Source organism: Rhineura floridana, chromosome 9, assembly GCF_030035675.1.
Source record: "Rhineura floridana isolate rRhiFlo1 chromosome 9, rRhiFlo1.hap2, whole genome shotgun sequence".
Classification (NCBI taxonomy): Eukaryota; Metazoa; Chordata; class Lepidosauria; order Squamata; family Rhineuridae; genus Rhineura; species Rhineura floridana.
Window position 1 is genome coordinate 82,701,679 of NC_084488.1, and position 13,184 is coordinate 82,714,862.

At 39.0% G+C, this 13,184-nt stretch overlaps 1 protein-coding gene across 15 annotated transcripts in view; it reads right to left on the minus strand.

Annotated features, from left to right (window-relative positions):
• Positions 1-13,184, minus strand: part of BLTP1 (bridge-like lipid transfer protein family member 1) — a 312,192-nt gene that overhangs the window by 227,695 nt on the left and 71,313 nt on the right. For all 15 annotated transcript variants that reach the window (XM_061585180.1, XM_061585183.1, XM_061585181.1 and 12 more), the window contains 4 exons: positions 10,287-10,473; positions 8,036-8,117; positions 6,944-7,137; positions 1,125-1,204 (listed from right to left, as the gene is read on the minus strand). In XM_061585180.1, coding sequence (XP_061441164.1) covers positions 1,125-1,204; positions 6,944-7,137; positions 8,036-8,117; positions 10,287-10,473 — 543 coding nt within the window. The remainder of the gene's footprint in view (positions 1-1,124; positions 1,205-6,943; positions 7,138-8,035; positions 8,118-10,286; positions 10,474-13,184) is intronic.

The window sequence follows — 13,184 nt, forward strand, 5'->3', positions numbered from 1 at the left end:
GCTAACTATCATATCTGCTTGAGTAATTTACACTAGCTTTCTGTGATGCCTACAACCATTTCATAGCCTCATATTTTTAAGTTCTCCACCTCTATGCCACTCATGTAATTTTCATTATACCTTCTTTCAATCTTCTCAACCTGCTTTAGCTCAGCTTATGTCAGTCCCCAGTTTTCTTCTTCCTTTCTCAAACCTGCTACTGAACACTTGCATATTTGCTCCTCAAGCAGCTTCCCTATCCTCAACACCAACTTCTTTAGCCTTACCTTTCATACGTGGCTCTATGTCCCCACCTCTCCCACCCCAAGACATTTCTTACAAGTTAATGATAAACCCTGTATATTTTGCTAATCATTTCTGTCTTGTAACAGACATCCTTGTCAGGGTTTATATCACCTGTTCAGTAGAGACACAGTATAGTCTTGGCACTAAAGTATTAAACAAATGCCTTGACAATCTGGTATCAGTACAGAAGCAATGTCTGCTCTACTGACAGACTACCAACCTTTTCTTTTGCATGACAAGAGAGTGAGGATTTTGGTAGATAACATTACAAAACAAGAATAATACTTAGCATTTATGCAGCACAAGGAAAGTTCAAAACAATTCACATAGATTCTGTTTACATTCCTTGCAACAGCCCTGTAAAGTATGTCAATATTATTCCCATTTTACAGCTGAGAGGCTGAGTTGGAAAATCAGCATCTTATCTCAGGCTACCAAGTGAGCTTATGGATGAGCATGATTTGAAATTCATGGTTCACATTCTTAGCTGCTACACAAGACCAGCTCAAATAAAGTTTCAAACATTTTTTCAGTAATTACAGATGAGATATCAATATTTTATAGCAATTTTTTAAAGTAAAACAGATTTGGGCCTGCAGTTAGTTAAGCAAATTTAAGGGTGATGTGGAAATCCATTTTCAGTACCTCCTGCATTTTTTTTTAAGCAGCTGGGGGGGGGGAAGCAGAGGGGACCGGGACAGGGCTGAGATGCTGTGCGGGGCCTGGATACTTCTCTTCCCCCATGCTATTCTTCCAATCTCTCCTTAGCAATTATTTGCCATATGAAATCTAAGTACCTGCAACCAGTGTTAACCGCAGATCAGGAAATGAGCACTTACCTGGTTCATCCATATAATAGTAGATATCAACATCATTTGATTGCATCACAACAAAACCTTCTCCCATTAATCTTGGTGGTCTGTTACAAAAGAAGAACAAAAAAAGTAAAAGCGCAAAATATGAACACTGCTCACTATAGTACAATATATTCTGAAATAGCAGCTATAAGTTTATTGTTCAGACATTTTTTTCTTAAGTCAGCTGTGCTGAAAATGCTTCTTTCACTGTCAACACTACAATTTCAGGTTAAAATTCTAGATATCTGCCCTCTCACTTCAGAATGTGGGCAGCATTGGGGTTCAGTTACCTATAGCTCTTATGCTGGAAAATGTCTCGAATGTATTCCTTATTATTTCATAATACTCTCATCTCTAGATTTGATAGTACTTTACTAAAAATGGGTTACAATCCCGGAATTGTTTATTTGCTTTTAAACCTACCAATATCACTGCAACAAAGCACATAGCAGAGGGTATGAAGCTGAATCCTGACAAAACCGAGGTACTGTTTGTGGCAAACAAGGGAAGGTTGGGGGATGTTGACCTGGTGCCCAATGGGGTACAATTGCCCCTGAAAGACCAGGTCCGCAGTCTGGGGCTCATTCTTGACTCCCAGTTGTCCATGGAGGCTCAGGTCTCGGCTGTGAGCCGGGCAGCACTGTATCAACTCCATCTGATACGGAGGCTGTGCCCCACCTTCCCAACCATCTGCTCCCATCTGTGGTACATGCCCTGGTCTCCTCTCGCCTACTGTAATGTGCTCTACGTGGGGTTACCCTTGAAAACAGTCCGGAAGCTGCAACTGGTACAGAATGCGGCAGCTCACCTGATTAAAGGCAGCCGCCGGCAAGATCACATCACTCCAGTGCTGAAGGAGTTGCACTGGTTACCGGTTGTTTTCCGGGCCCAATTCAAGGTGTTGGTTCTGACCTTTAAAACCCTATACGATTTCGGCCCAGTCAGTGCCTCCAGCATCATCAGGGATGCCAACAAGATCAGCCTCAAAAGACCTTCTCTCTATCCCACCAGTTAAAACAGCTAGACTGGTGAGAACTAGGGAGAGGGCTTTTTCAATTGTGGCCCCCACTTTGTGGAATTCCCTCCCAAATGATCTCTGCCATGCCCCCTCTATGATGAGCTTCCGCCAGGCCTTGAAGACCTGGCTCTTCAGGCAGGCTTTTGGGGTGGGTTAGGTTTTATTATTATTGTTGAGATTTTTAATGTTTTAATGTATTTGTATGTTTTTATTTTGTACGTCGCCCAGAGTGGCTGGAGAGCCAGCCAGAAGGGTGACTAACGAATTTAATATATAAAAATAAATTTTAACAAAACTTAGAAGCAGGGGGTAGATAAGTAAAATCCAATTACATAGGCCCAGTTCAGCCAAATCATGACTTATCCAGAATGTTCTGCAGGATCATGGTAGAGTAACTGCCCATGGTAGAGTAAAATTCAGAGTCTGAATGGGATTTCGGATCTAGTGGTAAGTTATGGTTAGCACAATCCAGTAAATAGAGAACTGGTGTGTGAGAGGGGAGGAGGGGGTGTGCAAACCTGCAACACATTCCCAAAAGGCAAACCATAATTTGGCTGTGACATCGAAACAGGTCCACAGACTGAACATCAGATATGAGAATGTGAAGTCATTTGCTCTATAGATGTCTACAGCATAACAGGCAAAAGATTTTTTATTTTCACCCAGGTCTTGAGATTAAGTCACCTTGATATTAAAGGTGTTTGTATATGACTTATTTAGAGACTAAGGAGATGGGAGGAGTCTACAATGCATCCAACTTATTTCATATTTACAGAAATATGGAAAACTATACCCATAGTAAACAATTAAGCCACAATGAGTAAAAAGTATATTGTGTTACTAAAATACAGTGTTTATTAAACTCACATGTAACAAACATTTCCAATATATAAAACTACTAAATCACCTCAAAGAATCTTGTTAAAGAATAGATGTATTGTGGCATAGCTTTTGCTATCTCAAGTACACTATCAGATATAAAGCTTAAGACAGAAGTTTTACATAGCCCTGGCTCACATGTTACACTGACTAACCCAAATCAGGAATAAGTGCAAACGCTTAAATTCTGGGCAGAAGGTTGCAGCTGCTTTACTCCTCTCCTTGGTTGTTTTGCTGCTACACCATGCTGAACTAAGCCGTCATCTAGACCCGGGCTCATGGTTTAGCCTCTCACACTAACCATGAGCTGTAACCAAAGTTTGCCCGGTGGTTTACAGCTCGTGGTTTGTCTGGAAGAGCTAAACCACAAGGCCAGATTCAAATGGCACATTAAGACAATGGCTTGGCTCAGCACAGTGCATCATTGAACAATCAGGGAAGAAAGAAGAGAACACAAATCTCCTCCCCCAGAGCCTGCACACTTAGCATTACATGGCTTGGCTTAGCATGATATGCAAACTAGGCCATAGAATTGTTACAGAGTGTAATTTTTACATTTCATGGCCATTTGGTACAATTTCTCTCTCTATTTTTTTTTTATCCTCAGTGATCACACGTCATGCATCTGATGTCGTAATCTACGAAAATATATGCCACAATCAATCTGTTAGTCTTTAAGGTTGCTAACAGACTAACTCCACTACTCCTCTGGTAGTTGTTAAATTGCTGACATTAATGGAGCTTAGACATTAATGGAACTTTATGAAGTGCCTACATGTATACTAGATGGCAGGCAAGTCCCTGCCATAGGTGCAAAATCTACAAGAACAGAAAGCACAAGGAAAGAAGAAAGGAAAAGGGAGATTAATGACTAAGTGTGCTGTATGCATCCTTCATGCTTCTTTTGATAATATGGCAGTACACATCAATACGTGCCATTGTTGCCATGTGAGAGGGTGCTTACAAGAAATGATTTCTTATGCCAAACGCTCCATAGTCAGCCATGATGTTCAAAAAAGTGGCTTATCCTACCCAGTGTGCATGAGGAATGGGTCGCAGGGATACAGAGATACTCTGTCTAATATTGGTGATCCAAATGCTAAACTGCTCTTAATGTTACAGGCATAACATGAAGAATCTGCTAATAACATCCTCTATTGTGTCTACAGAAATATGTTTACAGTTGTGACCAAAAAGTACCTGGGAGACACTCTCACATAACTAACAAGTTGTTTTTGTTCATATTTTTCTGAAACCTTGACAGAGCTTTTCCAGGTGATAAAAAGCTCCCCTTTTCTACTCATGCTTATGAGGGCATTCTTGTCTAAAACCAGAATACAGCTAAGTGTTATGAAGAGAACATACTACTAACAAAACAGATGGCTTCCCCCCCCCCCATACTCCTTGTTTGTATAAAATCAAAACCTGTAACCACATTTTGAAAAACACACCAGACTAGTTTAAAACTCTGATAGTATAGTAAATTTATTGAGATATCTGGGTAGATTGGAATTGTCATCCAAATCAATACAATCCCATTTTAGTCCACCATAAATCCAAAAAACCCTTATTGTTTTAATTTTCACCTTCTGTACTGCACACTTTATTTGCCTTTTGCATTATCATTGTCCTATATTCACTCTTTTAATTTGTTAATGATTTTCCTGCTAAAATAGAAGCTAAGCCCATAGGGACAGATCACCTTCAGTAATAAGACCAATAGGTGTACCAAATCCTACATAAAGGAGCAAAACAATGTTACTCTGAGAATGATATCCATATTTTATAGCTATCAAGGAAATACTTCGTTATTTTGTGACTTTAATATCAAATGATTTCCCCAAAATGTAATTATTTCCGCCATCTATACAATTATATGCCTTGTATGGTAGCTCTACTGCTTGGACACAACCTTGCTGAAGTAATACATGATAATTTCATAATCAGCATTCTCACTGAGCTGTCTTTTATAACACTTAACCTGTGTTCAATATGAAACCAGTGTTACCTCAACAGGTCTTTTGCTTTACTGATTGATACTAAGAAATTTCTAGCAACTGCTATTAAAATAAGGACTATGATTATGCTCTCTGAGTTTTAAATTGAACATTTTTAAGTGGGACAATTTTTATCTGCTTACTATGTTCATACTTTGTACACATATTACAATGGCTGATGCAAATCAATTATTTATCACTTAACCTGGGAGGTAGTTGGTGTATTTTTTATAAGATGCACATTCTATAACGTGAATCAGCAATATCTGAACGATCCTGTTTTCAAAGATTCAATATGGGTTGGATCCAGACTTAATAACACTGTCACCTCAATGAAATCAGTGGAACAAGTTAGTCATGGCTATCTTAAATCCCATTTATTTCAGTGGGACTACACTGGGATTTAAGTTAGCCATGACTAACTAGTTCCATTGATTTCAATGAGGTGAAAGTGTTATTAAGTCTGGATCCAACCCTACTGATTTACATTGTATTTAATCATTTTCCCATTTTTCAAATTATCTTCCTTTTCTGTTTCAAACTGTTTGATTTGGACATTGGGTTTTTGGAGGGGGGTAGAACAATAGGGTGGTATTCAATGCTAGTCCTACTCAGAGTAAACCTATTAAAGTTAATACACATGACTAACGTAGGTTTATTAATTTTAAAAGATCTACTCTGAATAGGACTTAGTTGATGCAACCCCTAGATTTAAAGGTTTAGGCTCATTTGAGTTTCAAAAATAAGAACACCTCCCATGATTATGACAAACACCATTTAAGCAGCTTACAAGTTAATTTTGTTGTTGTGTGGTGACTTTATTTAGGCTGCATACACATAATACATTTAAAGCACATGACTTCTCCCAAAGAATCCTCGGAACTGTAGTTTGTTAAGGGTGCTGAGAAGAGTAGCTCTGTAAGGGGTAAACTACAGTTCTTAGGATTCTTTGGAGAAGAACTGTGCTTTAAATGTATTGTGTGTATGCAGCCCTAGTTATACAACATTCAGTGAAATGAGAGGCTGAGGTGGGACTTATATGTATTAATAAAAGATTAACAGAGAACAGGAAGAAATCAATTACTATACACATTCCTGCTAGAACATTGCAAAAGTTATCTCAGTAACTATGGAGTAATGCAACAAATCCTAATTTCATTTCTAAAATACACAGTCAACAAAAACATGATAGAAGCCTACAAGTAGTTCCCCTCCCCAGCACTGGTTAGGCCTCATCTTGAATACTGCATCCACTTCTGGTCTCTGCACTTCAAGAAGGATGCAGACAAACTAGAACAGGTTCAGAGGAGGGCAACAAGGATGATCAGGGGACTGGAAACAAAGCCCTATGAGGAGAAACTGAAAGAACTGGGCATGTTTAGCCTGGAGAAGAGAAAACTGAGGGGAGATATGCTAGCACTCTTCAAGTACATGAAAGGTTGTCACATAGAGGAGGGCCGGGATCTCTTCTTGATTGTCCCAGAGTGCAGGACATGGAATAATGGGCTCAAGTTGCAGGAAGCCAGATTTCGACTGGACATCAGGAAAAACTTCCTAACTGTTAGAGCCAGACCACAATGGAACCAATTACCTAGAGAGGTAGTGGGCTCTCTGACACTGGAGGCATTCAAGAGGCAGCTGGAAAACCACCTGTCGGGAATGCTTTGATTTGGATTCCTGCATTGAGCAGGGTGTTGGACTTGATGGCCTTATAGGCCCCTTCCAACTCTACTATTCTATGATTCTAAGTAAACCATGAACCACTATTTTTCCCCAATTTAGAGTTGGGTGTTTTAACCCCCAATTATAATTATGCACTAATATTTGCAGGGTATTTGAGTAATCAATGTTGAACACATGCTATATAATAGATCAGAATATTCCTACATAAACTATAAATCACTTACTCATCATTTTGAAGACCAACATATCTTGGACTCGGAACAAGCATAACCCTCACATTTTCCAGTTTTCCTTTCACAATATGCATAAACTGATCAAGGTGACTTGAAGGTGGTTTTGTAGTATATGTTAAGAAAGCATCATCAAAGTTAATGCAGAGAGTTTGAGGCTGATAATGATTCCCAAAGGTTAAACGACCCTTAAATAAGTAAGACAATTGCATGTTAGCTTTAATTCATCGTCACAAATCATCATTCGTAATTGGGATTTCTGTTCTTTCCAGTTAGGAGTATAATCAGACCTGATGAGTCCATTAACATTACAAAACATAACCAGAATAACTGGCCAATTTATATAATTACTATAATCAACATCAAATAAATATTTATTGCTTAACCAAAGGTTATCACAGCTGATTACAGGAAGGTGTTTGTACTTAAAACACAACATTTAGAACAAGATTAGATTCTAGGGAAGTGGCCAGAATGATTCAAAATCCAGGTCAATTCAATAATGAAGCAGCACCTCTTTACTCTGGCCTTTGACACCTGAGACGTATATTTTTAGGACCCACCCTATTTTGTGATTTTAGGTTGTTTTTAATTGTTTTTACTGCTGTATTTTAAAATGGTTGTAACCCACCCTAGGACCCTTTGGTGAAGGACGGGTAGTAAATGTTATTAACAACAATAACAATAACTTACAATAATATCCATTGCACTTTACATATTTGTCTGAGGATAAAATATATCTCAGTAACTAGGCTGCCACTACAAACAGGACTACTCAATTTGAAACATATTTATCTCAATTTCCACAAGAGAATCATATCATCTTCTCCAAGTCAGCAAATCGTAATCTCTAACCAAACTCTCATGCTGACGCTCTAAAAACTATGCAGACATTATCTGAAAACTTAGAGCAGTGAATTCCTTCAAGCAGCAAATGTCTTCCACAACCTTCAAGCATGAAATCATGCAAATAGTGTTCAAAGCCATGCATAAAATATTACAAATGACTACTGATGAAAGTAGTTTTTAACCCACATAGAAAAAAAGTAGGTAAATCACAAACAGAACATGATCTCTTTTACTTACTGTGCTAACATTGACTTTGATTACAGGAATAAGAGACCTCCATGATGATGAAGGGTCATGTGATTCACTTTTGACTTTAACACTGAGGGGCAAAACATATTACATTTATATAATGAACACTTCCAAAAAACATCTCACTGCTGCCCTAAACATAAATGGAAACCATACTAAAACTGAAATGGAACCGAATTTCCCATGATACACTTAAGATCATAAACCAGCCTTTCCCAACTAGTGGGCCACCAGATGTTGTTGGACCACAACTCCCATCAGCCTCAGCCAGCATTGCCAATGGTCAGGAAAGATGGGAATTGTGGTCCAACAACATCTGGTGGCCCACTAGTTGGGAAACACTGTCATAGACTAAAGGTTATTGATATTGACATTACATATACTAAAAAGTTGAAGTACATAAACATAATCTATCACATTATTAATGAAATGTTACCCCATAATAATCTAATCCTGACTCAGCTTTTTGTAAGTATAGGTCCGATATAAATCATTAAAATGAACAAGGCAGCCTGTGAATGCATCAATAGTTTTTTATTTATGTATTTTATTATTACATTCATACCCCACCTTTCCTCCAAGGAGCTCAAGGTGGTGTACACGGTTATTCTCCACCACCAAGTTTTATCCTGACAGCAACCTTGTGAAGTAAATTAGGCTAAGAGACAGTGACTGGCCCAAAGTCTACCAGTGAGCCCAGTGAGTGGGAATTTGAACCCTTGTCTCCCAGGTTGTAGTCCAACCCTCCAACCACTAGGCTCAGCATCTTGATATATGTCCATCATAGGCAGCTGTATGATCACTATAGAGAAAGCCCAAAATAGTGGAATTAGATGGCTCTATCAGTCCAAAAATAAAATTATGCTACCTTTTAAATTTCTCACTATGGAACTGGAGGCATTCAAGAGGCAGCTGGACAGCCACATGTTGGGTATGCTTAAGGATACTGCATTGAGCAGGGGGTTGGACTCGATGCCTTATAGGCCCCTTCCAACTCTGCCATTCTATGATTCTAGCTGTATTCACGGCCACCACTATATTAAGTACCACTAAGCCACAGTCAAATGAACTAAAAACATCAACTTCAGTTCCTACTAGAGATGTTTGAGGAATTCATTCTCAGCAAATTCTAACAAACAAACCAATCTGGTCTCCACCTCCTTGACTAATATTTGGACCAGAACATGGATCACATCCACACCATACATTTAAAGTGCATTTGAAGTACATAGCTTAGGACTATCTGTTAGGGGTACTGGGAATTGTAGCCCCAAAAGTTCAATGCAGTTCTAAGCTCAAAAAACATATTGAAATACATTTTAGAACAAGAAAAACATTTTTGTGCAAAAATATTTTTAAAATATGCATATTAAGGCACATTTTTGTGCAAATAATTTTTAAAAAAAATTACAGATGCATGCTGAAGTGGGATGTGAAAGGAACGCATGGGTCAACGTATGCAAAAGTAGCATATTTCAAAAACAGGATGATTTGCCTACCCCTGCTTCCTACCAGACAAATCTTGATGAAATAATAACACCACTAATATGAAATGAGGTTTTGGAAAAGCTCAGACTGCAAGGTTCCAGTATAGGCTCTTCAGTTTGCCATAAAGGGCACTCTCAAAACAGTAAGAAGCTAGAGTAATGAATGGCATTCACTTAGGCAAAAATGATTCTAGAATAGTAATATCATGTGCAAAAGTAACTGACTGGATAATTCTCTTAGGCCATTAATCCCCTGGAAATGCTCTCTGCTGAAGTTAATTACAATTACTTGAAAATGAAAAAAAAAAAACAGAACAGATGCAGGTAATTCCATCAACCTTTAAAACATAATTTCAACTGCAATATGCAAGGCTGTTAGCAACTTTAACAAAATTACTGCAGTCACAAGACCAAAAAAGGTTAACAGCAAACTAAACCAGTAGTTTCCAAACTTTTTTCCCTATGGACTACTTGACAATTGCTGAGGGTCTTGGCAGAACACTTAATGATTTTTCTGCCTATTGTAGCAATTGCAATGTGCTGTACTAGATGCTGTCACGTAAAGGCCCAAAGAATCTAAGTGGCCCAACAGCCTAAAAAAAGGGTTTATGTTCAAACACACTCTTTAAACAACAACGGTGGTACTTTTAAAGACTTCAGGGAAGAGGCTAGTATCTCAACAGAACAAAACCTCAACATGAAATAACTAAATCTGACACAATATTTAAATAGATACTCAAGAGCATAAGTACCTTTCCAGATTTGTGTGTGTTCGTTCTCTCCCATTTTCTCGTGTTTTTTCATCCTCTTTCTTTGGAGGAATTACGGTTGGATCCAAACCAAATAATTCCTGAAGTTGCCCATAAAGGTCAGAGCGGTTATACACATGAAATTCAAAATCATTCACCATGATATACAATCTTGTTTCTGCCTTTGGATCTATAAAATGCAACAAAAAAGGTGAATGTTCCGTTAATGGGCTTTTCATGAAACAGCATCAGCAAACTGACAAAATAATATTTGAAAGACAACATTCAAAACTACACTTGATTATATGCTTCTGAATATCAGTTGGAGGGAATCACGAGTGGGAGAATTCTATTGCCCTGTTGTCAGGATAGGAATGTGGTTGGGCAGTGTGAAAAGACTGGACTACACAGCTTTTGGTCTGATCCAGCAGGGCTCTTTTTATGTTCTTACATATAATGATGTAGCATATTAGTGATATCACATCTACGTTTTTAAAAACTATGACCTAATTGAAACAATTTTGTTATAGTTAACTAGGGTTTTTCTTCCTTTAAAGACAGCTCTATTACTTATTTACTCAAGAGACATGAACTCCTTTGATAAACCAGGAAATTGGGTCTCTTGAAGTAGATTATTATATTGCCAACCACTTCTCTCTGCACTTTATATATTTGCCTACAGACATAAGAACATGCTCGGTCAGGCCAATGGCCCATCTGGTCCAGCATCCTGTTGTTATAGTGGCCAACCAGTTGCTCATGGGAAGCCTGCAAGCAGGACCTAAGTGGTAAGGGTACTCTCCCCTCCTGCGGTTTCCAACAACTGGTATTTGAAGCATACTGCCTCTGACTATGAGCCTAGCTACTAGCCATTGATAGCCTTATCCTCTGTGAAAAGACAAAAGACAAAAAAGTGGGGGGGAAACGCTTCTACCCACCAAAAGCCCACACAGAATACACAATTCACAGAGCAATCCAAATGAGGGGAAGCCAGCGGGATGGGGGGGTTGGTAGAGGAGCCAGCAGAAAGGTCAGCAGCATCCACTTGCCACACGGGAGCCACCGGCCCAGCGGAATGCAGGCTCCATCAGGAGCTGCGCACGGGAGCCAGAAAGGAAGAGCTGGCTTCCATTAACAGCCCCACCAGGGAGTAAGTACTTCCTGTAGACCACCACTGCAATTATTTTCCTCCACCAACCCTTTTGCTGGTGGAATTTTCCTGTGGATTGGGGCCCGCAGGAGCACTCCAAGGGGGACTTGGATGCTGCATAAGCCCACACATGGCTCCTTCCCCACCATGCTCCCAGAACTCCCCATTTTCTGGGCTTCCGATGGCTTCTGTCAGCTCCCCGTCTGCCAGGCTGGCGGTCCCCAGCAGACCCCTGGCTGAGCCAGCAGGGTCCCGCTGGTGGCGCAGCTAAGCCAGGAGAAAGGGCTTCTGACAGCAGAGCCTGGCAGCACCAGGAGCCTGCCAGCTCATGTGGGGGTGTGCCACATCCAACTCCCCCCAGCCCAGCACAAATACTAGCTGGATTTTGAATGCTTTCTTTTTTGTATCTAAAAACAATGCGGCAAGTTTATTCATTGAACTCTTACTGCAAGCAATGAAGAACAATGCTATCCTTTTAAAAACATAGTATGTTTTCAACTTCAGAGCTGTGGTATGAGAAATAAACAAACCTAATTTGTCATTAAAAGCTTGTGAAATAATTTAAGAAGGTTTGTGGTACAGTATTTTTTCTGATTTCAGATTAGAGATTCACATGCAGGCGTAACCTTTTTCTCCCTCAATTCTTATCTGTAGGATAATACTTGCTCAAGAAAAATGGTTTGTGATAGTCCTGATAGACATCACTCTACCCATATCAATTCAAGAACATTTCCTATAAGCTCATGTGTAAGTAGTATTCTCAAACTATGACATTTTATCCCCATGCTAGCACTTTCCTGTCAGATCACAATAGATGCTATTAGCATCATTACTTAATTAACCCAACCAAACCAAGTTACATCTGTATTAGATTTAGTATCCCAATTTAATGAATAAGACCAGCCACACTTTATTTTCACAACAACCCTGTGAACTTGACTGGATTGAGAGACTTTAACTTTTCCAAAACCACCTAGTGATCCTTCTGTCTGGGCAAGAATTTAAATCTAGATTTTCCAAGTCATTCTACCCACTACTCTGGTAGTGATTTATTAAGGCTGATTTATTAAGACTGTAGAATGATAATATTTATTTATTTAATTTATTTATTATTTAATTTGTATCCCGCCCTTCCTCCCAGCAGGAGCCCAGGGCAGCAAACAAAGCACTAAAAACACTTTAAAACATCATAAACAGATCTTAAAATACATTAAAACAAAACAGCGTTAAAAACATTTTAAAAACCCACAACTTGAAAAAAGGGTTAAAAACATTATTAAAAAACATATTAAGCAATTCTAACACAGACGCAGAGTGGGACAGGTCTCAACCTAAAAGGCTTGTTGAAAGATGAGTCTTCAAAGGGCACCGAAAAGATAGCAGAGATGGTGCTTTTATGTTCACATTTGTATACACACAGACTGACTCAGTAACTCCTCTTTAGTATGTACAGAAGATAATAATTGTACCAGAGAAACTGTATTTATCTGAACATGATTTATCTGCATTTATCTGGCGCTGAAACACCGAACTCACATGTGCATTAGCCCAAGACCTACTCTCTGTCTCACCATCCACATTGACTAAGAGGAAAGCAGTAACCGAATAAACCTTTTTTCATATGCCGACATTATCTCTGCTAGAAAAAGTGTTTTCTCTGTAACATATGAAGAGATGCATATGTAAGGATTTGGGATAGTGGGTTTTTCTTTTAACACTTGAGGGCGCTGCTTGATACATATAGGACCCAC